The 27,534-nt window shown below is 48.7% G+C and overlaps 1 protein-coding gene across 2 annotated transcripts in view; it reads right to left on the bottom strand.

Moving 5' to 3' along the window:
* LOC149356446 (G2/mitotic-specific cyclin-B-like) overlaps nt 1-27,534 on the bottom strand; it is a 283,637-nt gene that overhangs the window by 3,056 nt on the left and 253,047 nt on the right. The window contains exons 1-5 of one of the 2 annotated variants that reach the window (XM_089584185.1): nt 21,850-22,137; nt 20,087-20,203; nt 15,183-15,389; nt 7,905-8,066; nt 4,361-4,597 (exon numbers count right to left, since the gene is read on the bottom strand). In XM_089584185.1, the coding sequence (XP_089440311.1) occupies nt 4,361-4,597; nt 7,905-8,066; nt 15,183-15,389; nt 20,087-20,203; nt 21,850-21,879 (753 nt within the window). In that variant the 5' untranslated portion in view covers nt 21,880-22,137. Of the gene's footprint in view, nt 1-4,360; nt 4,598-7,904; nt 8,067-15,182; nt 15,390-20,086; nt 20,204-21,849; nt 22,138-27,534 lie in introns of those variants that run through there. The other variant, XM_089584184.1, reaches the window with a different exon arrangement.

A 27,534-nucleotide genomic window follows, 5' to 3' on the forward strand; every position in this document is an offset into this window, starting at 1 on the left:
TCAGCAACACTGCAGTTCGTATTTGAGACTGCCCCCATCCTGCCTACACAGCTCACCAGACCAAGACCCTGACAATGTCAAGTGACCATGATCACATGACATGGAAGTCTACTGCTGCAGTACACTTGTGCTGATCAGAGATGTGCCTTCTCTTGCCAATAGGTACAGTAACTGAAGATGCGACTCAGATACAAGGTTCCCCGATCACGCTGTCTGCCTCGCACCACATCTTTCTTCCCTTCCAACAGCTGAAGGAAATGTACTTTTCAGGTGCACATGAGCAGCTTCATGGAAAATGATCACTGCTCCTTTAAGTAGAAATGAAAAATTTGGCAGAGGCACTTAAAAGTGTTCAAGCGTGGGAACACGAAAGCATTACAGTGCTGGGTCATGCTACACTACAGAATGATTGACAATGAGTCGCGACATTCACGGGTCTTGGCACGTTAAATTTCCCCATTCACGAGTATACACATTCGCTTGCACGTGGTGTGACATGGTACACTGGCGTACTGCATCATCTGCATTTCCTGCCATGGACTGCAATGGATGCCGGCTTCTGTCCTAATGGAACATATTACACTTTCACATCAAGACTGCCTCAACACCAAGGCACTCCAAATGAGGTGTGGCCAGTGGACATACTACCCACTGCACACTGGTACAACGATCACCAGAACAACAACACATTTTCTGATGCTGTCCCCACATTTATACGGTGCTCTGCACTGCACAGCCTTTCTGAATTGTTATTTTGGAACAATCTTTCTTCACAAACTGACGCCCAGCTATAGCTACCAACGATATCTTAGACTTCGTGGTGAAAAAAAAAATTATCCAATAGGCAGTCTGAGAAATCCCTAGCTAGGAAACCACTTAACTGAAAAGAAAATCGGCTGAAAATTTGCCAATTTCGCTCTGAGTCACATCCTGCTTGCAAGCAATAGGGATTTATGAAGAAACCTTGTTGATAACTTCCCCGTGCATGCACTCAAAATTGCAGGCATTAAAGCCATCCCACAAGTTACCATTTTTATTCTGGTTAATATAATGTTTTATTAGGGTTTAACGTCCCGAAGCGACTCAGGCTATGAGGGACGCCCTAGCGAAGGGCTTTCGAAATTTTGACCACTTCGAGTTCTATAATGTGCACTGACATATCGCACAGTAAAGGTGCCTCTGGAACTTCACCTCTATTGAAATTAAGCTGCCACAGCCAGAATTGAACCAGCTTCTTTCAGGTCAGCAGCCGAGTGCCATAACCAGTGAGCCACCGCAGCAAGGCGCTTCGGGTTAATATTATTATTATTATTAACCTTCTGGTCAATACTAATAAGAATGAGTTTATTTTTCCTCTTTTACAAGGAAAGGAGCAACCGCGAAGAAGCTGCTTTGGAGAGCAGCTTGACAGGGCGACTGCCCCCTTACTGACTGCATTTGGCAGCACAGGATAAATCAACCAACTGAATTACTTACATCAATAAATGAAAGTAAGTTAAACCACAAAGAAAATCAAGGTACATCACATAAAAAGCACTCATGAGGACAAATAAAAACCAATGTGCTCCCGGAGAACACTACTATTCCCTGGCTACTTAAATTTCCACAAATTCTATCATATACAGTCTAGCCCACTTATAACAAACTCGTCCCTATTACGAACGAGGGTGGAGCTCCTGTCAAAAAATGTATTAGGTCTATGGCACTCATCTCAAAAAGAGCAACCATAGCAGCCCCAATTGGTTATCAGTCATACTGAACGGGCAGTCGTAAGTTTGGCCCCGCACTCGAAATAAACGCGCACTTCCCGGGATTCGATCCTCCGAAAAACCCACTGGCAAGCTAGGGCCGCTGAGTGAGGCAGCATCGTCCTATATTGGGAGTCCTTTTTTGCCCAGAGGGGGACGACTTATAATCGCAGTCTCCTGATGTAAGGAGCAATACACAGCACACGATGTGGGGCAGGGCAGGAGGGAGGGGGATAGCTTGTGCGAAATTATGTTCGGAGTGAACATTTCTTTTGGCCAGCGAAGGGTGCAAGTTGGGAGGTCAAGTATAGGCAGCAATATACAGTGGAACCTCGATTATACGACGTTCAGGGGACCGCGCAAAACTGTCGTATAATCCGGGTGTCGTATAACCGAAAATCAAGCGTGATATTTTTTAATGTCTGAACTTCATCGTCATCTTTTTTTTTTCGGAACACAAATGCAGCACATTTTTGCCGGCAGAGGGCTAGTCTTCAACAAACAAGATAAAATGGCCGTGAGCAGCGGCTCGCGCGGTTTTCTTGATAGGTGGAAAGATTAAGGTGCACCGGTTATCGACTGGCTAAAGTGTGCCTACCGTATTTACTCGATTCTTCACGATCGCGATGCCCAAAGTGAGAGGGGGTTCGAAAAATCTAAACTGACCCGCACAAATTCGTCGCATGACCGGGGGAAGTATAACCGAGGTTCCACTGTATATGGTACATGTTTGACCCTCTTTTTGAAGCCGCGCAAATTCTGGCGCTGCGGTGAGACACACCACTCTTGGGGTGCACGCAGCAGATGAACGTAGGTGAACTCCACAGGCGTGCTTCCTTTGCGTGTCGCATCGGTGCTTGGAGCCCCCGTGCACCAGAGCTTTGAAGTTCAGTTCCAAGGCATAACCACACAAAACTACGTTGTAAATGAATGCCACTCTGGATGGGCAGCTGCGCTGGTTAGCGCCGATCAACAAACTGGAGCACCGACAAAGACTGGTTGCGGGTCGGGTCCACCTCTAATCCAGAATCTAAGCTCAAAACAGCGGACAGTGAACACAGCGCTTCAGCGAAACCGGACAGCCACACGCGATTGAACATTCACACTCAGGAGATTACAGACCTGGTTATTTGCTACCACGCCTGCAGTACATGGACACACCAGGTGAGCCTCTTGAGAAAAGGCAAAATCCTCTCCTGTGGGAGTCTTCTCACACAACACATATACGCATCGCTGGATTTTGAAAGCCTTGTTACCCAATTTGAGCAGTCGTTTCTTTATACGAAGATGGCTGCAGCTTGCCACAATAACCGCCGATAATAAGGCAGCAAACTGGGCTGCAGCTGGTTGTAGTTCATTTCTGCATCCTGTCATTCCCCATTTAAGCAAGCTTTGGTGGCCGTCCTGCACTTTTTCAAGAAGCATCCCACCCAAAAAGTTAGCAGGTAATCCCCATGATTAAAATCTGAAGCACCGGGTCAAGGGCACACATGTAACGAAGCTCGGCAATCAAGGGATCTTCGCAGATACGCTGTCCACAGTCATACAAGGAACTCTGCAGACTCGCCACAACAATTGAATGTCTGGGTCACCAATCTTGTTCCTGTGAATGTGCTTGACCCATGTGTGGCTGTCCAGTCTCACAGAAGGGCTGCCGTCACTAACCCCTCTCCGAGCTCTGATTCCAGAATCGAGCGGAACTCTCGACGTACAACCTTTGTTGTCGTGCCTGTTTCTTGACTTGGCTCGAAGAGTGCTAACCAACGCAGCTGCCCATCTATAGTGGCATTCATTTATGATCCAGTTTCACGAGGCTATCGCATCCGGCGACCGCCAGACAAATCTTCAACGCACCTGGATACCACGCAGCAGTCTGAATGTGACACGCAATGAAAACACGCCCGTGGAACAAAGTTATTCTGCTGCGTGCACCCGTTTGCCATGGACGTATACTGCATGGCAAAGCCCCAACAGGCAAGAGTGGTCTGCAGTGCAATCTAATCCCCCGAAATTGTGGGAAGTGCTGACAGACAACAACAGGGAAGGTGGACACAGGAAGCGCAAACACGTGATTGGAATGTCTGTGCATGTTTTTGCAGCTTGTCTCTGAAGATTTCGTTAATAAATTCTAAAATCATCTGGCCCATGGACACCTCAACATGGGAACAGCAGCCAGTGGGACCACAGGCGAAGCCACAATCCAATTCTGTGCTAGCAACCCCTCGTCACTTCGCTCGTCATGTTCAGAGCCCACTGGGGCTGGGTCTGGCATGCACTGCACCGTGGAGCTCCTGGAGCACCCATGGGAGTCCTCTCAGGTCGAACTCCGCGGATGCATAACCAGCTGCATAGCATGGTCCCGAAGCAAACAGCCCATGGACCCCACACTTTTCGCAAATGCTGCACTCAGTGCCAACTTAGTCAATGTGCCACGCAAGGCTATTTTCAGTGTGAAAGCACTTCTAGCCGCACTCCCTGGGTTTTCAGTGGTGTGTGTGTGTGTATAGAAAAGGACAGGTGCACAACTGGCTCCCTGTGTCAGCGGACACCTCAACCGTGCTACGAGGCATGCGGTGGTGTCCCCCTGCAGCAGACTGCTGCTTCCCCTGTACCTGGGCGGCCTTGGAGTTGCGCCTGAGGAAGTGCAGGGGCAAGGGCCGCCCCAGGGACCAGTCGAGCACGCGCAGGATCTGCTGCTCCATGCGCAGCACCTCCCGCCCCTGGTACGCCCCGTCCGTCACGTACACCACGTCCCCCAGCGTGGGGGGAATCATCTCCTCGTACTTGCTGGCCGTGAACAGGGCCGCCACCCCCACCAGCTGCAGCCTGGACCGGCTCACACACTGCTCCTGCATACAGACACAACAGCTGCACCATGTGAGACAAGTACGGTCGCCACAGCTGCACAGGAGACGGTCACAGTTGGAGAGGTACGGGAGATGCCTTTGCCCTGCAGCCGGCACAGTCCGACTCGTGATGAAAACAAGTCCCACTTCATTTAGGCAACATGTCCTGCAGCTTTTAGCCATGAGCTTTAAAGGAATTTCGCTGCGGAGAACATTCTAGAATGCATGCCACTGGTTTCTCTTGACATCAAGCTTTGCAATAAGGGTAAAAGTATCACCCTGCCTGTCAGAGAAGTTGAGTTATAGGATTTTGAAGTTGTCACTTAAGAAACAGGAAAATCCTCCCCGTTTATGAAGTGGCAGCTTCGAGACACTGTAACTCAACTTCTATGATAGGCAGGATAAATAGTTTTACCTTACTGTATAGCTTCATGTCAAGGCAAGGCAATGGCATGCATTCTAACAAGTTCCCCGCAATACAATTCAAGTGCACAGGGACTTGTTTTACACAAGATTAAATTACATACAGTGCAATCCACTCATAACGATACAAAACCAATCCGATTGTTAACAGGTTATCCTTAATACCCAGACCACCAAAAAAGAGCACACCTCCGTATTCCCTCACGCATGTAGCCACCACAACCGCGGCACTCTGCCAAGTTCGCCAAGCGAACGCTTATATAAAAATCTTATCAAAAGCTTCTCAAGATTAGCGGAGTTAATTATGCTGTAATCACATTTCTCTCGATAAATGTGCTGGTTTTGTTCCAGTTCTGGTAAAATGCAATTTGAAGCAATGTTCGGAGCAATAAAATTGCCAATATGAAGCACTTTGAGGCAGAGGAATGTCATTTTAGGAGCAGTCTGGAGCACTAAATTCGATACTGGAGCACTTCGGCGCTTCTAAAACTGTGTTTTATGTTTAATTCTGGAAAATGTAGCTCTCAGTTTCCAAGTCTCTTCGTTTGACAAAACAACGCTAGAGGAGTGTGATGTAAGATATGCTACACCATAAAGGCTTGCACACAGACACCCGAGGGGTTTTAATTCTATGGTGACATTCATGAAGTGAGCAAGCAGTAACTAGACGAGGGAATTGCAAAATATCGTCGCTGCAGTGCAGTTTCCACTAAAAAGCAGACTACCATTGCTTATCTTGACAACAGTTAAATTTGCTCTGCTGCAAAAACTTCTATGAAAGGTTTTTTGTAGCCATTCGAATCTCAGAAGTTCCGATGATGAACCCAATGCATTACTGATAACTTTTTTTTACAACCATACAAGCAGTCATCGGCCATAAGGACATCAGTGCCTTTCACCCATATTTTATGCTGTGCCAAAGGATTCACCTATGTTTACACAATGAAAGAGTCTTAGGTCATTATTTGTACGCATAGATGTCCATAAAGGTTGGTTTAGGTTGGTTTATGGGGTTTAACGTCCCAAAGCGACTAAGGCTATGAGAGACGCCGTAGTGGAGGGCTCCGGAAATTTCGTTCTTTAACGTGCACTGACATCGCACAGCACACGGGCCTCTAGAATTTCTCCTCCAAAGAAATTAAACCGCCGCGGTCGGAATCGAACCCGCGTCTTACGGGTCAGCAGCCGAGCACCATTACCACTGAGCCACCGCGGCGGCAGATGTCCATAAAGCAAATCGCATTTAGTCTTGTATCATATTACAGTGCACTTCTAGTAATTCTGTCAAATGTCCCTGGTCCCTTGAAATTTTAATTAATGAGCCTACTGTAACCATATATCTGCAGCATATACAGGAACACCAGTCAACAAAGGCTACTATCTATAAACGCGTGTAAGGGCCGCACTTTTTTGGGTGCCGCCCATACACGCGATGTGGAGAAAAAAAATACGTTTAAATAAAAACACACCAATCTGGGAATGAGTGGCGTTTATTCTACGTTAAATCATCACTCAACTGCAAGCTGGTGCTGTGCTCGGGAGCACGCTCATCCCACAAAAAGTCACGCAGCATGTCCACTGTCAATGCGCACTTCCAGCACATAGCAGAGCAGCTCTTCTTCCAGTTCGGGGTAACTTGCACGGCTTGCCTCGGAAAGCGCGCTCTTTTCAGTTTGTGTTTCTTAATGCATTCTTTTGCTGGCCTGCTGCACGCTTGCTGTGTTTGAGAGCAAACTCCCAGCTGTGTAGCTATTGCGATGCTTGCCCACTGTGCTAAAACTGCTACGCTTGGCAGCAGCACACGAAGGCCTCAACTACGATGAACTAACACGCTACCACAACTCCTGTGCCTTTTGACGGCCACAAAAAACTGGAGCTGGTGGTACTGATGCCGATGTGGATAGCAGAACCTCAGAGCGCAGGAAAAAGATGATGAGCCATGGCCTTGGGCGCCATCTGTGGGTGGCACCTGGAAGCTCCTGTGCGCGTATGTGGCCTCCGTGATCAAGTGCACTGTTGCTCGCTGCTTGAGCCAATCGCGGAGGCCACTCTTATTCCCGCACAGGTTGGAAAGTTTGGGTGCGCCCCTAACACACTTCCTTCGGGAAAACAGGGTGTGGCTCTTACGCGCTGCGTTTATATGTTATACTCTGGTAGATGTGGCGTGCCGTACACACAGAGGTAGTCATAACTGTGCACGCGAATTGTACGCATCGCCACATCATATCTGCATCACAATTAACCACAACCTTCGATCACTTCACTCAGGCTCGGCCTAATGGGCTCGCCAGTTGCAATCACGCCAATGAAAGGTAGTTTCTAATGACACACAAGGCTGAGGATGTTGGTCGGCCTCCACATGGCGTGTGTGGTGCTCGCATTCTGCAAGCGGGAGAGAAAAAGGGTAGCGGCTCGAAACAACTGCTAAAATTTCGCTGGTCCAAGGACTGCTCGCACATGCATACGGCATACAAAGTACACCACGGAAATCCGCATTGAGACTGCTTTTGTTCATTGATGGCAAACTATGGGGCACAGAAAATTAATGCAATAATGAATATAAGCCGGCTTCAATGACAACCTTTAGTGGCGGCGACAGCTAAGGTTAGGTCTGCCGTTATAGCCGGTACAAGGTGTAGCCCCGTCCTGTCCTCATCTTTCTGTGTCCTGTTTTAAACGCTACGTTTGTTCGTTCAGACAAGGTGCCCTCCAGTTCGAAAGCAGACAGTTTGGAGCAGTTTGATGCAATTTTAATTTTTATCAGGATGGCGCAGCTTATATAGTCTGACACAGTTTGGCGCATTCGGTACAATGATGGAGTCACTGCATTTCTGCAATGACGTGGCCGTTAGTGATGCCATCCTGGAAGTCCACAGTGTGTGTTCACCTGCAGGAAGCGGTCGACGAGGGACACCGTCAGGAAGAGGGTCTCAGGGAGCAGCTGGAAGCGCGAGTGCACCTGCATGAGCCAGTTGACGAGGATGGCCCGCATCTCGGGCGTCACCGAGGGCTGCAGGCGCAGGAACTTGGGCTGCACAGGCCAACGAACCTGGGACAACAGGGGGGGGGGGACATCATTCACCCATTGGACTGACTGGCAACTGGGGCACACATCAGATATACATACTCCCACCGAATATCAAGGGGGTCTTTGTATTTTTACAGACAGTCACATTTATGAAGTCTTCAGAGAACATGTATTAATGTGCGCGAATTCCTGTGGCCAAAGAGCACCATGGCACAAGGATATTACCTGGAGGGAAATTCCTCTTGCTGGCAATGATATTAGCCTGCATTTGCGTCAAAGTCGTGCTTTCTCTGCACACGCTCGACACCAAGGCCATGGCATTTGCAATTTGTGCAACCGATGATCGTGGCAGGCCGCCCGAGCAAGTCATTCGAGACTGACCCGCTTTCAGGCTGCAGAGCCTCGCACACAGCTCAGTCAGATCCGCACACATTTTGAGGCAGTCTTCACTAGTCTGCAGTCAAGTCTTCAAAAGTGTTGCAGTCCATGACACTGAGAGTGCCTTCATCGGCGGAGAACCCAGGATGCCTAAAACAATTGGTGATCGTTTCAGCTCCGAGTGCCTTCAATGCGGTGGCCGCATGTTGACTGCCATAAAAGGTTTGTAGCACAAGTTTTCCTCATTCTCAAAAAAAGGGGCCGAGCGCCTCAGGGCCGATAGAAGACCTTCAGGTTTTTAATGACCCCCTGGTCCATTGGCTGCACACTAGTTCTGTACGGGAGCATGTATTCGAGCAGAACGGCTTTCAGGTTGATTGTGCCATGAGCGATGCAGTTATCAACAAAATAACCTGCTGCCCTGCTGCTCAAAACTCCGGTCCAGTGAGTGCATAAATCTTCAGTGAGTGCATAATTCACGCCTTGGAATTGTTGCAATCATCATCATCGTCAGCCTGACTATGCCCATGGCAGGGCAAAAGCCTCTCCCATGTCTCAATTAACCCAGTCCTTTGCCAGCTGCGGCCACCGTATCCCCACAAACTTCTTTATCTCATCCACCCATCCAACTTTCTGCTGCCCCCTGCTACGCTTGCCTTCTCTTGGAATCCACTCCGTTACCCTTAAGGACCACCAGTTATCTTGCCTTCGCATCACATGCCCTGCCCAAGCCCACTTCTTCCTCCTGATTTCGACTAGGATGTCGTTAACCCGCGCTTGTTCCCTCACCCACTCCGCCCGCTTCCAATCTCTTAATGTTGAACCAATAATTATTTTTTCCATGGCTCGCTGCATTGTCCTTAGCTCAAGCCGAACCCTCCTTGTTAGCCTCCATGTTTCTGCTCCATTGGTGAGTACCGGTAAGATACACCTGTTGTACACTTTTCTCTTGAGGGAAATTGCTGCAATACCACATGGGAATGTTCTTCAAACCCTTGAAACACCTTGGGTTTTTTTTTTATTTGCCAGTTACAAGGAGCGGCAGCTCATCTGTGCCAGCAGAATTTGCAGCTACCATGACTAATGCTTTCCTAACTTTGGTGTCCCCCTGAACAGGAGTTGCTGGAAAGTGTAAGCTGTCTTTGGCAGTGGTTTTTGTTAAAACTGAACGAGACATACGGGCCTGTGGGGCTCGTACAAATCGGCCACTTACTCTGAAAAATTTCTTTGAAGTGGAATGTCATTCCGAAAATTGTTGTTGTGGGGGTAAGTTATTGCATTGCTTTGTATGATTGGCTGACGGGGAATCTGAAATACAGTGTAGTCCACTTATAATGATACCAGATATAACAATATATCGGTTATAACGATCAAATCATTTAGATTATCAATTTTCCCATTGCCCCTATGTAAAAATAAACCACATATAACGATACGATTATCGGCGATATATCGGATACAACGATAGAATTTTGACCGCCTTGAAAATATTTGCTAGGAAATTTCGTATGAATGTGTGCAAAAAAATAAAGTTATTTGAAGAGAATGACGGGAAAAGTGCCGCAAGTAGACCGTTGTGGAGAAATCCGCAAGGAGGCGATGCATGCGGCCTTTGGAAGTAAGCGCCATCATCATTGTAATCGCTGGAGAGAGAAGGTGGGGAGAAGGGGAGCGCTTGCTTGGCCGCCAGTCCGTTGGCCACCGCCGTGCCGTGCGAAGGGTGCGGCCGTATCGCTATCGCCACGATCGCACGTGGAAGATGGCGCCGACTAAGCGGACGGCGATCTCTATCGAGGTGAAGCACCAGATTCACAAGGATTTCCGCCAGGGCTTCAAAGTATGAAGCCTCACTAAAAAGTATGGGCTTTCGCAGTCGACTATTTCGACAATAATCAAGGCTGTAGATGTCCTCGAGAAGGCCGGCTCCAGCGGCCACGACGACCAGCGAAAGAGGGTTAGAGACCCTTTGTACAGAGATGTCGAAGAGAGTCTCTACCAGTGGTTCCTGAACGCTCGCAACCGGATGTTCGGATCACAGGACCGATTCTTTCTGCAAAGGCGAAGAAATTCGCTTTGCTTCTGGGACGTGAAAACTTCGAGCCCTGCGGAGGAATGATCCAGAGGTTCAAAGATTGCCACGGCATTGTTTATAAAAGCGTGGTCGGGGAGGCTGCCTCGCTGGACGTGTTGGCGAAAGATGAGTGGCTGGTGACAAAACTGCCCGAGCTGTTGGAGCGCTATGAAGAAAAGAACATTTTCAATGGGAACGAGACAGCGTTGTTCTATGAAATTCTGCCTTCAAGGACGCACGCTCTCAAAGGGGACCCGTGCATCGGTGGAAAACACAGCAAGGTCCGAGTGACTGTTTTTGTGCGCCAGCATGGATGGCAGGGAGCGTCTCAAGCCGTTTGTGATTGGGAAATCCAAGAGGCCCCATTGCTTCAGGAACCAACACATTCCAGTCCGCTATCGGAATAACAAGAAAGCGTGGATGACTCGCGACCTGTTTCAGGAATGGCTGCTGGAGTTTGACGGCGCAATAGAACAAAAGAAGAGGAAAGTGGTCCTACTCCTCGACAATTGCTCTGCACACAGTGTCAGCGTGAAGCTGACGTCTGTTGAGTTGCTCTTCCTGCCTCCGAACACCACGGCAGGTCTGCAGCCCATGGACGCAGGCATAATTGCCAATTTCAAGGCCCTCTACAGACATCGCAGGCTCGAATGGCTGATCTTAAAAATAGACCGCTCGATATCGCCGGAGGATGCTTCCGGGCCTCCTCACCTGAAGGTGAGCTTGATCGAAGCGGTGCGGTTTGTGTATGGTGCGTGGTACAAGGTGAAGCAGTCCACAATCAAGAACTGCTTTAGAAAAGCAAGCTTCGTGCGTCCCGACTGTGCGGTCTCAGAAGGGACAGATGACTTGCTCCCCGAAACTGCCGATGTGGGTGCACTCTGTAATCATGTTGCCACTTCCGACAACGCTGGCAGAGCACTCTTAGACGACTTTTTGAACGCTGACAACGCTGCTGCTTCGTGCGAGGAATTCACCGATGAAGCCATTGCCGAGGAGCAGCTATTGCGACAAAAAGCGGAATCGAGCGATGATGAAAAAAGTGGCGACGATGACGGCAGCATTGACAACAATGGCAGTGATACCACCACGCCAGCTCCAATGTCTTCACGAAATGCCTTATACCCCTGTTACACGGGCGTTTTCAACGGCAGTTCAGTTGGCCGTCAGTTGAACTGAGATCAGTTCGACTGAGATCAGGGGTCCCAGTTGAGCGGCCAACTGACAAGATGGCATCCAACTGACAAGATGGCATCCAACGGACAAAAAAATTTCCCGTAGTGGATTGCCTTGGCTCAGAGTATTGCGGCATGTGCAAAGCAGCGAACTAAGAAAACACCCCAAATAAAACTGGAGATGCATTAAACACAGGTGGACATAGTGCGTGCGTCGAGCAGTCAAAGTGAGAAAACACACACACAAAAAAAAAACGACGACGACCAGCGAACCGACCCACATCGGATAGCCGTGGCCACGAACCGACATCGTCCCACAAATTTTTGCCCAAAAGCAAAAAAAAAACCACAAAATTTGTCGCTATAGGAAAGAATATCTTCAAGACGATCATTTACTACCCAGCCGCGGTGGCTCAGTGGTTACGGCGCTCGGCTGCTGACCCGAAAGACGCGGGTTCGATCCCGGCCGCCGCGGCCGAATTTTGATGAAGGCGAAATTCTAGAGGCCCGTGTGCTGTGCGATGTCAGTGCACGTTAAAGATCCCCAGGTGGTCGAAATTTCCGGAGCCCTTCACTACGGCGTCTTTCATAGCCCGAGTCGCTTTGGGACGTTAAACCCCCAACAAACCAATACACACACAAAAAAAATCTATACGCTGTTTTTCTTTATTTTCACTTCGCTCTAGATGAAACGCCATGTGGTTAGTGGGCTAACTGAACTCAACGCAAAGTGCTCGTGTAACAGCAAGCGAATCCAGTTGAGTTCAACGACAGTTGAAATACTCAACTGAGGGTTAACTGAACTGCCGTTGAAAACGCCCGTGTAACACGGGTATTACAGTCCACCCAGTCGCTGACAGGCTTTATGCATGGTACAGGACTGCCGCACATGTATGCTCAAAAACTAGAGACTATGCATACTGAAATAATCAAGCTTCAGCTGCCGCTCAAGCAAGCGCGGATTTAAGACTTCTTTAGTTCAGTTCAGTGCATTTATTTCAGTCATGTACAATGGCTGAGGAGAAAGGAAAAAAAGCCGCGCACGTGGCTTGACAAAGCTCCCATCTCCCATAGCGGCTTGGCACGGCGATGACAGACATCAATAAAACAATAATAAGAGAATGCATGAAATAACAAATATGTACAATATCTTCATAACAGATCACCAGAATAGTCTCGGTACTGTTACACACACGCAAATGATAGTTTGTTCACAGCACGTGGATACTTTGTTTATATACATACCAATATTCGTAGTGTCTTGTGTTGTGAACAGCAGTATTTTCCCGTAGATTCACAAGGTAAGCAAAAAATGTGGTGTCACTATGTACCTGAGATTTGTACTGCTGAATTACACGGTATTGATGAATAACCCTTGCATCCATAATGCGGTATTTTGCAAATAGAGCACTCGTATGTGCTAAGTATTTAGCACCCGCAATTGCTCTGACTGCATTTTTTTGTAATGTTAAAATCTTCTGAATATTAGTTTGCGTCGTTGTACCCCAGACCAAGTGGCAATATTTAACATGAGAGTCAAAGAGGGCATGGTAAATAACAAGTTTTGTCCTAGTAGGTATCATGCACTTTAACCTTCTGAGTATGCTGACAACGCGAGCTAGCTTACTCTCCATTTGCTCAATGTGGTAGTCCCATAACATAAATTCATTGAAGTGAACGCCAAGTGTTTTTACAACATTAGTTATTTCTATCATATTACTACCCAATACTAAATCTGTATGTACAGCCCATTTGACATTTTTAGCTCTAAAAAATATCGCCTTTGTTTTACGTGTGTTTATTAGAAGGGAATTTTTTTCAGACCATGAGTTAAGTTTACCCAAAATGCTGTTAGCCTTTTCTACTATATCATTCGCGTTGGTGCCAGACAGAAATAAAGTAGTGTCGTCACCGTAAATTACGTATTCTGTTTCGGAGTCAATCTGTACTAAATTGTTAATACGTCGAGTCCACTTATAACAATGTTCTAGTCCCACGAAAATTCCATTGTTATAACCGATAATTGTTATAAACGCGTTTCACGAAAGAAAGCATAACAACTGCAAAGAGGGGTCACGGACGGCAAGTGACATGCGAGCTCCGCCGAGGCATCGTTTTGGTGGCACCGAAAGGGGTATTGTAAAAAATATGAGAAGGTTGCTGCGGCTGCCTCTCAGCTTGAAAAATCCCTTAGTGCCCGAGAAATAAACAAAGAAAACATGAAAACTTGAAAGCACTGAATAGCTTGCACTTCTCACTTCTTTGCTGAAACAAACCCGTAATCGGTGAGTTTTCGACTGCTTCGCGGCAATCTTGCTGACACCGTTCTGGAGGGCATCCAAATGTTGGACATGTTTGAGTGAAAGGTTTTTTGCAAAAATGAAGTCCCGCAGGGACTCGATCATTCTTGAGGCCTCCTGATGAGAGACAACTTGTACAGGCTCCGGTTCATCTTCATCACTGCTGTCATCGCGCCGGTGGCTGCTGCAACGATCGCCTCGTCAGTCAATTCTTCGTTTGTGGTGACTGCATCGTTGGCGTGCAAGAATTCTTCAAGTTCTTCCGCGTCGCCGTCATCACCGCACACCATAGACCAAAGTTCTGTAATCGCTCCATTGGCAGGAGCTTCGCGACACTCTGCGTCACTGATTAACCTATTTATTCTCTTTATATGTACAGCAATAAAGTGTTCAGTGTTCTTTAGTGACTAGCTTTGTTCTATCCGACTGAATCATCGCTGGCAAGTAGGTAAGTCTGCATGCACAGGAAAATGCATGCGTGCTCTCGTTTGCTTTTTTTCTTTATTTTTTTTGGCGGTCCAGATATAATGATCGGATTTTCCCGTTTTCTCAATATCGTTATAAGTGGATTGCACTGTACTTCGCTTTGGTGGAAATTTCGCTGTCGTGGCATTCGAATGTTGTAGCGGGGCTTGACTGAATGGTGACTTAGTCTATCTCGCAACTATTAAAAAAAATGGTTTGCATTCCATACAAATGTCAAGACCTCTCAAAGGTCAAACAAACGGAATGACTAAGGCCATAGTCAAATTATGCTGGATGTGATAAACTGTGGCCCAAATTGAGGAAAGTCAAATTTCGGAAGTAGGCCAAATGTGGGCCAAAATTTGGAGACACTACAGCATTGGCCATAGTCAAAGTAGGCTTTGGCATCTGACTTAAGGCTGTTGCTATGAAATTGCCAAGTCAGAAGTAACTTCAATGTCCTGAAACTAGTTTGCATTAAGTAGAGCTACAACTAATAAATGGTTGTGAAGCGTGTAGTCAAATCCAACAGTGTTTTGGGGCAGATTTCGTCACAATGAAATTTTTTGTGAATCCCACCAGTTTTGTTGTGGCAAGGTTTGGCTGTAAGTAAGCAACTTCACGGCCATCTATAAAGAACTCTGCCTATGTAGGCAGACCTAACTCACTGCAGACCTTGTGCAAACAATCTGGCTGAGAAGACTGCACAGCAGAGCGTACTGCCATCCCCCAGGAAGAAATTACGCACCTCGAGGGAGGCCATGTAGTCGAAGATGTCCTGTGCGTACTCCGAGCACAGCTGGGGCTCGTGGCTGTCCCCGGCATCGATGTCAGGCACCCCGGGGGGCAGAAGGGAGGCCGAGTAGGACTGTGCCTGTGCTGTCTCCCCACTGAGGCTGGCCTTCTGCAGGCTCTGGGAGAGGGCGGCCACATCCTCAGCCTTGGAAGGAGCCGCCTGCACACACACAGTGCAGGGTGGAACACTGCTGCTGGAACACTGCACACTAGACTGGCTGAACACGGGGGGAGGCAAAGAATGCACATTTCAACAGTGCCAAGCAGCAGGACCAGAAAAGAAATGGTGCAGTGAGCCTACAACGGCACCAAGCAGCACAGCCACCAAAAGAAAGTCGCCACTTCTGTAAGGCCCCACAAGGACCAGAGACTAAAGCGGTTTGAACCTTTTTGTTAACCACATATTCACACATTCCCATGTCGATCTTCGCAAGCCTTCCCCACTTGCCTCTCCTTGGATATTCAATGCATGAAACTGAAGCTTGACAATACGTTTCTCAGGCACTGCTGCAATAGCACAGCCCACACACAGCCTCCTTTACTTCAGTTCACACTAGCAGTGCAACACTGCGGAGGCTACGCAAGCAGAGCACCCACAAAATTATCACTTCGCCGCATATCAATTCTTGCACCCCCTGCGAGGGTCGATCAAAACATGCCACGGTGTAAGACTACAAGATAGGCATTGGAAATCATGGATGAGGCAGACAGGCACTCTATTACTCAATGCCCTAGTTACAACTTTTACGGATAGTGAACTACTCTTGGGGCATGGATGTAGTCAGCAGGATTAGGCATGGCAGCCGTGCATCTGCGCCGCATGTTATTCTTACTACTGGAGGTCTCGGTGACTGGCTGAACGAAAATGTGGCAAGTAAAACTAAGCGCAGGATGCTGCCAGTCACGATGTTTGCACTTTGCACTGTATCCAAGCAATTTGCGCATTTTTCTCTTGAAATTAAGGCTCCAAAAGGAGGATGTGCAAATTACGCCTAAATTATGTGAATGTCCTGAAAAAACTTCACGACTAAGATCCTAATGTACAATATATACTTTCCGCCTATATGTCGACCCCCCCCAAACTTTCACCCCTCACTGGCAAAAAAAAAAGACTGATTCCAAATATGATTGATACCCCCTCCTTACGTTATGCAGTTCCCTGCAGGAGGAGGATGGCAGGACAGTGAGTGTGCAGCTCAAAAAAATAAATGTGCAACGACACAACTGCAAAGCCAGCAGTCAGAGGCAAAATGGAGGTAGAAAGCGATAAACCGTGCCCTTGCGTGCAAGCCCAGCTGACAAATGGCACACCGGAACAGAAAACAGTTTGATACTTCTAGATTCCAACGCAGGCACCTGTTCATTGGGGAAAGCGACCACTTGTGCGAACGAGTTGGGTAAACGATGTGCCATTCGTTCCCGCAAGGCAACTCTGCCGCACCGATCTTCCCAAGCCATAGCCGCTCTATGCCTAGAGCCCACTCTCCTGATGTCGTGTCCGCACATAATGCAGGAAAGCTGCAAATACCAGGGGTGCAAGCCTATCTCTGCTGGCTTCCCCCCCCCCCCCTCCCCCCCCAAGAGAGATTGTCATGGCGGTAGTTGAAACACTGCTGCAAACGAAAGGCAAAGTGCAACAAAGGGGCCACAGCGTTGCCAGCGATGATGCCTGATGTCCATAAGGTGTTGCACAACACGAAGGTAGTGGGAAAGTACAGGAAAATCTCAGCGATGCTGACGGCTGATACGAATTCCACGATGATTTGAGTTCGTGAAATTTCAAACTCTTCTGGGGCCGCTGCGGATGATACGAACGTGCGAGCCATGACCGTACCCGTAGCAGATGAGACTAATGCAGTAGAACCCCACTGTTACGTTCCTCACTGCTGCGTTTTCCCGGCTGTTACGTCGTTTTCTTCGGGTCCCGGCATAGCTTCCATAGGATCCACTGTATTGGGAACCCCGCTGTTACGTCGTAGCCGAGGAAACGATCCCGCATGATACGTCGCAACCGGGCAATGCGCGCCAACCGGCATTTTGATTTTTGATCCGTATTTTGATTTTTGAGCCAGTTCCGTAGCCAGGCTTGGCTACGGAACTGGCTGCAAGAAGCCGCACGCGAGTTGGAGAGGCCGCCACTAGATGGCTATCTGCCTCGCACGCCGAGCAATCTTTATCGTGGGAGGTGGTCAGGAGGAGGGGCGAGGCTGCAGTCGCTTATCAGCGCGTCTTTTCTTTCACTCTTTCTTTTTATCTTTTAACTCTCCTCTATCTGCAAGCGACAGCGGTGGTGGCTCGGCTGGTGGTGGCTCGGCTGGAGCCAGTCGGCAGGGCCCGTGCAATTTCCTTTTCATCCTTCTCAGTCGCAACAACATCTTTATTGTGCTTTGATGGCGTGATAGCGTTGAGTAAGCGGAAGGGGCTTTCCCTTGAGGAAAAGCTGGACGTACTAAACGCAGTCGACAGGCAGCCAGGGCGGCTTACGCGGAGCAGCGCGGCGAGCGGCCTACGAACATTTCAGTGCTTGACGCTGTGCACCACGTCGCTTCAGCGTGGACTGCAGTGAGCGCGTGAACTGCACAGTACTGCTGCGTGCGTGCGGTGTGGCCGCACCGCAAAGCGACGCTGACAGCAATGCGGCCTTTGCTATTGAGAAACGCGTTGTTCTTTCCAGCGAGCGAAAGAAACTGCAATCCACCATTCTCGATTTTTTAAAGTCCTAGGGTCAATTTGCGGAAATTAATTGTTTCAAGTCAAAGCTGCACTGTTTTCATTATTTTCGGTGCTTTCCTCACTGTTGCGTTTTCCCGGCTGTTACGTTTTTTTTTTTCCCGGTCCGGTGAAAAACGTATGAACGGGGTTCTGGTAGTGGAATGCACTAGGCTGAAACATTAAAAGGTTATCCTACGGCTACATCACAATCTCGCAACAATCAGAGTGAATGCAGCGGCAGCACGTCCAGTCACATTAGCGTGGGAGCACTAGTCCGATGGGTACAGATCCAGAGCCAAATCGCCCATTTGTCTCACTGTCTGTTCGCCTTGTGTGAAGACTCCATCCCGTAGCACTCACCCAATGGTGCCAACCAAGAGCAAGATCATTCGCTGTCTGTTCGCAGCTGGCCTAGCGCGAGTGCTCTGTCCCGTGGCACTGTCCGCTCTGCATTGCCTTGTACGCATTAAAAATCCATGCTTTTGAACTGATTCAAATGTCGCAAACATTGTGTACTTTTCCCCGAAAGTTTCAACTTCAGCGCTGCATTCGTGTGGTTACGCTTGCGTAGTGCACTCTTTTTTTTTACTCAACATGACGCTGTTTGCAAGGAGAAGCTACGATGCAAAACTGAAGTTGCAAGCCGCTCAACATGTGCTGAAGAACAGGAACTGCGCGGCAGAGGGAAAGTTCGAAGTGAGTGAAAATAATTATCCAGGACTATCTTCCTTATCTTGACAGAGCAATGGAGTGGACTTCAAACAAGATGCCCATTGAGAACTTTGCAGTAGCGTGCCATTTGCCCACTGCAGCCGAGCAAGGACATGGAAGTCAGGACTGGTGCTGGTAATGTTTGTGCCGTGCGCATTTCGAGTGTGCCCTCCACACCAGGGGATGACCAGAGTGAATCCCTGTGCGCTTAACACCTACTCCACTTCTGTTTTCATTACGCAGGCTGACAATGCACCCGGTCCGCACGATATGGGGTTTAACGTCCCAAAGCGACTGAGGCTATGAGAGACGCCGTAGTGGAGGGCTCCGGAAATTTCGACCGCCTGGGGTTCTTTAACGTGCACTGACATCGCACAGTACACGGGCCTCGAATTTCTCCTCCAAAGAAATTCAGCCGCCGCGACCGGGATCGAACCCGCGTCTTTCGGGCCAGGATATGCAGAATGAATACACTCACAAAGGATGACACACAGTGCCCAAGAGTTTTGCTCTGAAGCAAGTATGGAGTTCTGGCACAGGCTTGCAGCCGCATGTAGCAGGATTTGCATTTTGGCACAGTTTGGCACAATTGGAGCAGCAATCATATCCCGAAAAATGCAACAAAATTATCTGTGCCGGAAAATAAAATAACCTTGGGGTTGCATGATCCACGCTTATTTGCAATTCTGCTGGAGTGTCACTCGAGAACAAATGGGCGAACCAGACAGTTACCGACCTGCTCAAGAGGTGCCAACGACTTTTAAAAAACCTATTCCATCTTCAATCTGAATCCCTAATTACGGCCGCAATTCATCGAAGAGCCAGGTCATCTCGACTTGCAAGAATGAGCAGATGTACGTAAAAATTGCATTTTAAAATTATTCTCTCTTGTATGCATCCCCCCCTCCCCTCGACTAATGACCAAGTTTTTAACCAGACCAGATAGCATACCACACAAGAAGTTTCTACAGTAAATCTACCCCGACTACTTTTTCATTTACGTCAGCATTCTCAAACATTACCAAACCTATTAAGTGGGAGCGTTGAGAGTGGCACAACTTAAGTGCACTACCTGCAATGACCTGTGCCCCAGGACCCTTGGGCAGGTCCCACATTTTTAGTAGTGTCATCATCATCAGCCAGACTACACCCACTTCCAAAAGTGGACTAGGCCCAAATTATGAAATTCGTTTCACTGAAATACAACAAAAACCTTCGATTTAGAAGATCTGCTTGGTGCAGCTCATTTTCATGATGAAAGAGAAAAATTCGTCCAGGTTCAGGGATCAAACCCAGGACCATTGCCTGTCTGGGCCAGTAGCTCTACCAACTTAGCAAACCGGGAAAGCCATCAGATGGTAGTTGTTGATCAATATTATTTCAAAAGAAAAAAAATCCTGGTTGTCAAGCCATAGCCAAGCAGATCAGTGCTACCTTTGGAGCGGGAAGAGCCCTCTTCGGCTGCCGCAGTGGCGCCCTCTGGAACAGCTGGCCCACCGTGGACTTCTGGCTAGCGGCCGGCTTCTTGGCAGCCACCAGGTTCTCGGACTTCTGCACAGCAGCAGTGTCCCATTCAATAAAGTGTCAGCTGATCAAGAATACAGCCACAATATAGCGCGTCGCCAGGGCAGTTTTCTCTCCTTGCAATGCCCTTACTTCACGGCCACACACCCAGGACTATAGCGAATTGGAATACATTTAATGAATACATAGTGAACTAGAATATACCTTGTTCACTATCCCCAGGACCACATTACCAGGTTGGGGCTTCACTATGCCCTAAATGAGGAGAGTTCCCCGAATCAGGTTTTAAACACATTTTTAACTACCAATGCAGTGCCCAAAAAAGGTACCAAAATCTTTTTTTTTAAGCAGTAATATTTTTTCCATGCAATTCTGATTCTGAACATATTTATTCGACCCTGGTTTAAAAAAAAAATTAAAATGCACGCGCCGCGCAAAAAGCAAGAACAGCCTGTTTTCATGAGCAACGACGCTCGCGAAGACCGAGAGAGGCAATCCACGAGAAAACCACTCGCGCCGCCCGAGGCACAAGACTTTCGTTATTTTCAATTACGAATAAATGTTTCTACTACTGCATAACTGCATGCATTAGTGATCCAACACACTTAAAACTACTGTGGTACCACCTGAAGCTGCACACGTGACATGCTTGAGCAGTGAGGCCTTGTTGCACCTGTTGACTAGGACAGACTAAAGTTCCAGTGACCTTTAGGTGGAATTTTGAAAAGGAGAAAACAAAGCGCGACAACAGTGGCGGAGAAGTGAGCAGTTTCATTGGCTAAGCGGAAAAGAATTGACACAGCCTATCCGAGAGCACCTAAGAAATTGACAACCGCCAAAACCAAGACGTAAAGGGGACGCTTCTAATCATCAACCCACGACAGCGAGCCGCGCTAACACGTATTGGCAACGCCGTTTTGACATGACGGGTCCCTGCAGCGTCCACCCGGTGTACTTGGTGCAATTGTCACGAGCATGACGTTGTGCAGCTGCACAGCTGAGCGCCATTTCACACAGCAACCTAACAGGTTCCTACAGTCATTACAAATGAAAGGACAGCTGCAGCCAAGCAAGGACCCAGAGCGCGTTCAGTCTCGACGAGGCCTACGCCGGTGCGGCCAAGAAACAGCTATTCGGCAACCGTCAACGGATGGAACCGAACGAACGACAACCAAGCAAGCAACACGCGTGCTTCAGCAAAATCATGTGCACGTGACACAATGCAGCATTTAAACTACAACGAGCCAGTCAGTTTGAGCGGCGGCCGTCAACTAATGACGGCCGGCGCTAGTGCTAGCCTTCCAAGCAAAACAAAACGAAAGTACCCGCGTTCCGTTAATAGCGACGAGTGAGGTAAAGGCAGGTAAAAGTGTCTGAACCGACAAAAGGAAAGTCGTCGCGAACATTGACGCGGCCAGGCAGGTGTTCTGTAACGTCACCGCCAGACGCCAAACATCACTTTCCTGGAGTCCCACATCCCATGTTGCATTTGCAATGTTCACACCACGAGAGAAGAAGCAGCGTCATTGATGCGGCCAGCGGTATTTATGACCAGCGCACGGCGTCGCGTTCGTAACGGATGAAAATGACGGCGCAACGGCCGTTGAGGAACAAGGAACCTGCTAGCCGCAGGTTCCGAATGCGCCTTCCGAGATGCTGTGCAGGCCACTCACCCATCGTGGCGCGCGCCCAAAAGTCGCCATGTCCGGGTCTAAGTTTCAACGTTTCGGTCAAACGTCCAGCGCCCGCAGCCGTGATCCGCTCACGCTCTCGGACAGCTCGTGCACTCCACCCGCTCCACCTTCGAAAGTGCCGCTGGACATAGTGCGCTGGAGTATTTGCTGACAGCGCCTTCCCAGGTCACATGACATGTCACATGACTTTTGTTCTGATGATGATAATGAATAAATTTGTTACCCCATGGGAGGGCGGAACAGAACGTATGCATGATATGTGGATACGCATGATCCACACGTGTACTATCAGCGTCAAATGAAATGCGAACCGCGGAAAGCCTGGCCACAGGTCCCACTTAATCATCAGCCTGTCGACAGGAAACACAGGCGCGCTCATCCGGTTTGCGATGCTTTTGCTTGCGTTTTCTTTGACGTTCGTTGTCGCTTTTTGCCACTGGAACGCCACAATCATTCTTTCTACGTATGGAAGCTTGAGCAGCGCGGTTTCGCTGGCGGCAGCGGCTCTAGCCCGCGTGGTTCAGAGAAACGAGCGTTCTTGGCTCGCTTGCCAGCCGCGCTATAATTTTGCTTCCGTCATCGTCGTATTATCAGCGCCTTGCTGCAAAGCAAACAATAAAAAAACTGACCGGGTTAAGGTCGGGGTTCTGAATCGCTTCTTTCTGGTAGTGAGTGATTATCATGTCTACAGTGATTGCAGACGAGTGCACAAAGTCGCGAATGACATGCATTATGCTGTGTGCGCCGTTCTCGATTTCTTGCTTCCGTCTGCAAGCGCTATGAATCCCATGATGACTGAAGGAAACTAGCTCGCCCGCCCAGCAACTAATCGTGTTCTGTTAGTGAACATATTTTTATTGCCGCCGGGAAGACTAATAAACTGGGAACCGATCTTCAACGCGTCATTTGAAAGCGACAGTGCCAAGAGTTCGGATGGAAGATAGACAGCGAATCGTTTCCCTTTACCTCCACGGTGTGCAACAACGTGTCATTGCAAAGGAACTGGGTCGACCACTGTCGACAATTAACAGAATTTGCAAGGCATAACGGGATGAGGGAAGGCTCAGTAACTTGCCCCTTGGGCACAGACAGCGGGCGACAAGCAAGAAAGAAGACGAGCACATTGTCGCCTCTGCAGCCGACACGCCCAATATTACTGCTCGTGAGATAAAGGATACCTTTCAGTTGGGTGCCAGCACGTCGACTATTAGACGTCGCCTGCACGAGGCTACTCTTCGAAGCCGAGTAGCGTCGCAGAAACCGGCGGTCTCAGAGGCAAACAGAAATGCAAGGCTTGCATTTGCGGAAGACCACTCTTCATGGACGGTGGAGGACTGGCGCTGCGTTCTCTGACGAGTCAACTTTTTCAACCCGTTGGTGCCAGCGTCAGCGAATTTGGAGAGCTGTAAACACCAGGTGTGTATTTTCTGCCATGTGAGCATGTAGACTCTGCGAGATTTGAGGTAGAATTGCTTCAATGCGATAGCCGTCGTCTTTAAAAATGCGAAGCAGAAAGAAGTTTTTGTTATATTCTGGGTCCTATCGATACTTGGTCCTTATGCGTATACTATTTGTGCTACGTGTTTGTTTAGGCATTTTCGCCGTCTCTGCTGATGGTAAAATTATATCATAGGCACTAAATCCTCGGTTCTTTTCCTCTGTTCAGGTTCGAGCCAAAGAAGTTTCATCGCGTTGCAAGCAGCGGCCGCTGCTCCGTCAGTGTATGGGGGGCGGTGTGCAAGGACGGCCTTGGACCATTGGTTCGCCTGCACGGAAAGTTTGATGCCGCAGCTTACCGCGACCTGATCCAGAGTGTCGTGGTTCCCTACGCCCTGAACGGCCCATTTCCCGACGGGCTGTACTATTTTCAACAGGACCGCAGCCCCATACACACAGTCAAGTCAGTTACCTGTCTGCTGGAACAACTGGGAATCATGTTGCTGGAGTGGCCTCCACAAGGCGCTGACATGAACATAGTAGAGAATGTGTGGGGTGCTATGAAGAAGGCTCTTTCGCGGCGGCCACTCCAGGCTGGCTCCCAGGATGCTTTGTGGGCCGCTGTGCAAGAGGAGTGGGAGCGCTTACGGACTTCGGACTTTGCGGCCCGGCTTATGAGAGTATCCCTCGGCGAATGGCAGCGGTGGTCGCCGCTAGAGGCGATTTCACGAAGTACTGACTTTGTCAGACAGCTGCTCCTCACCGGATGCACGCCACCGACCCCTTGACGGGTCCTCCCTAAGTGCCTCTTGTATGTCTGATGCCGAGGTTTTGCGCATCCATATAGTTACCCTGAATAAAATTTCTTTTTTCTATGGCGTACGGAGAAAGCACCAACTTTTTTTTTATTCGACAAGTGTGCCATGATGCATAAGTTGAGAATGGGTGAAATAATTGCAGGTGGTAAAAAGTCAAGGAGTGATGTCCCGTTTCCGTTAGGTAGTCCGCGCGCGTTTCACTTTTCAAGCACAAATACTGCGGAAGGTAGCAACGTTGCATGCTGTAGCAAGCGCCGTGAACCTCCCGTCTTAATTCCCGCGAACCGGCCAACGTTTATTTCTTGGCATTGCAGACGGACGCTGATAACACGGCGATGACGGAAGCAAATTCAAAGCGCTGGCTTCACCCACGCGGGCCAGAGCCGCGCCCGCCAGCGGAAACGCGCTGCCCAAGCTTCCATACCTAGAAAGAATGATTGTGGCGCTCCAGTGGCAAAAAGCGACAACGAACGTCAAAGAAAACGCAAGCAAAAGCATCGCAAACCGGATGAGCGTGCCTGTGTTTCCTGTCGACAGGCTGATGAGTAAGTGGGACCTGTGGCCAGGCTTTCCGCGGTTCGTATTTCATTTGACGCTGATAGTACATAAAGGGAAGCTTGCAAGTTTCATTACAGATGCACCGATATAATTTACGAGCTATCTTCACTAGCAGTCGCTCAACTCAGCACCTACGCTAGGGCAGCTCCATCAAGGTGCTGCGATTACACAACGCAAGTATAGACAAGCGTCAGGCCGTGACGTCACGGAGATGCGGCGGCGCTGGAGTCAGCAGTGACTTTCGTTGTGTAGGCAAAAGCCGGTTCCGTGTGCCTTGGGTATGCCGCGCTTGAGCGCTTTTGAACACATTTTGCAATATTCCAGCGATCTGTGGTGCGGGTGGTTGAACCTTGGTTGAACCGCAATGCTGAAGAAAGGCAGCGGCACAAGTTTCCACAAGTTTATCGCATTCAGATATAGGCCAAAACGATGCGCAGCGGCCGTGGAGCGGGAAAAGTTCGGCGACGGATTGGCTGCGCGGTTAGTATTGCATTTCTGCATCGAAATATGATAGTTTGAGTCTCTTAATCCGCATGGTTGCTCTTCAGCCGCGCGGCGAACAGTGCAAGGATCAACGTCTGCATTGTTCGCGTTCTGTCGGGCTCTCATTATAAGAAGTCTGGACTCGACATTACATGTAGGTGTGACCGTAAAGTGAACGCAGGGGACCGTTTTCAGGTGACAATCACCCGGACTACGTCCCGGGCATTTCTTCGCGCTAAAAAAAAAAACAGCTGCTGCCAGTCGCCTTCAGCATTTATCGGGCCACTGAGCGCGACGTTTGAAGCAGCACTGTAGTCCGGTAGTACGAATATATGAAGCGTAGTTTTTTTCTCTGTTTTCGCTTAGAACGCGCTCGTGCTTATATCGAATTCCGTCTTCGTGCTCCACCGCAAAGAAACTATTTGTTCAATATCAAGCATTAGGTTTGCGGCTAGCATGCAGTTCCAATTCCCATGCACTCTTATTCCTTCCTGCCGGCCGGCCATAAAGCACCCCCCTTCCACAAACAGGGCTTTCTTGTCGCCGCGCCAGTTTATCAACAAATTACCGCTGTGAGCTCAACTGAGTCGCAGCGCAAATAGAAAACAAATCTTGTCATGGTTTATGCAACCTGGTGCATAAAAACGTACTTTCGCTTAATTTATCAAAAGCTTGAATAGATATGAGCAGCTAATCCAGCTTTCACTAATTTTGAGGTCCGAAGTCGCATTATTTTATTCAGGAGCTCTCGCCGCGTGTGAGAGCGTGCGTAGCCGTTTGGCTAAGTGTGGAAAATGTAAGGAAATTGCGCATATTTTTCTATGAGTAAGGTAGATACCGCACCGCTGCGGTGGCTCAGTGGTTACGGCTGTCGGCTCTGGCCCAAAAGACGCGGGTTCGATCCCAGTCGCAGCGGCCGAATTTCGATGGAGGCGAAATTCTAGAGGACCGTGTACTGTGCGATGTCAGTGCACGTTAAAAAACCCCAGGTGGTCGAAATTTCCGGAGCCCTTCATAGCCTGAGTCGCTTTGGGACGTAAAACCTTAACCCTTTAACTGGCAAGATAAGAAAGATCAATGCAATAATTTTTTTCTTGGTTTGAATTTCATTTTATTAGCCTAAATATGCAGCAAAAAAGATGGGAAAGCTTTTGAGGAAGGATTTAGAAAAAATACAGAACGTCAACAATTTCGTTGATCTGCCAAGATAGGGAACAGAGAGCAGGGAAACTGCCCTGCGTCAATAAGTCCTACTTGAGGTGGAACTGGAGAAAACAGTTGTTCCCGCTTTTCAGGCACAAAAAGACGTTGCATTTGGTGCACTTGAATCCTGACACCCCTTATGGCAGAGAGCACAGCGCCCCCTATCTTGATGGGTTGAATGCGACTTCGGGTGGTGCTCGCTAGCAGCCACCGGCCAGTGGCTTATGTTGTCATACCTGGAGTCATGTGTGGGCAACGCATGTTTTCGCACCATAGTTCCTGGCTGAAGTCTGCGCAAAGGGGTTCTTCCAAGAAGACGAGGGCTCATCACCTGCTGAGCTGACTTGAGTGCATTTCCCACTGCAACACGGAAAGCCTTCAGTGGCATCGCTTTCTCTGCTAACGCTGCGCAGTCCATCTTGTAAACAAGCCAGGAATTTGCGATGCAAACATCAATTGCATATCCAAAAAGAGGAAGATGCCATCTGTGAGATTTGTTCGGGGTCTTGTACAGGTGAACCAGCGTATCAGAAAGGTCAATGCCGCCCATGTGTTGGTTGTATTCTTTCACTACCGCTGGGCAGCTCACGGGGACTTTTGACTTATGTGCACCGCTGTATCTTAGTACAGTGCCAACCGGCTCCACACCATGGGCGTTGCTTAGAAGGGTCACGCATTTGTTGTCGTGCCATTTCACTGCAATTATACCGTCTGATGAGCAGAAGTCAAAAGATCCACGCGCTTCCTTTGACAGTTCTCTGTCACTTTTTAGGACATCGTTTGCTCCGCCTGTTCTGTTTCCGCGAACAGTGCCGACGCAGTGAATGCCAAACTTTTTCTTCATTAGGTGGATTAAATCATAGTTAGTAAAAAAGTTGTCAAAAAATACTACTTTGGTGTGGGGTTCCTCAATGGTCTTGGTGAGCGTCAAGACGATTTTTGCACCCAGAAGGGGTACTTCATCAGCCGAGCCCGCTGGCACGTCGTAGAATGTGCTTGATCCTTGATACATGATGATGTCGTGGATTATTCCGTTTGAGCTTGACCGACAGAACAACTTGTAGCCCCACTTATCAGGCTTGTTGGCAACGTATTGCCGCAGGCTTCCGGCACGTCCCCCCTTGTAGGCAACCATAACTTCGTCGATGCTTTGCTTGTTTTCTGC

Source organism: Amblyomma mixtum, chromosome 3 (assembly GCF_055824585.1).
Source record: "Amblyomma mixtum isolate Tamu chromosome 3, ASM5582458v1, whole genome shotgun sequence".
Taxonomy (NCBI): Eukaryota; Metazoa; Arthropoda; class Arachnida; order Ixodida; family Ixodidae; genus Amblyomma; species Amblyomma mixtum.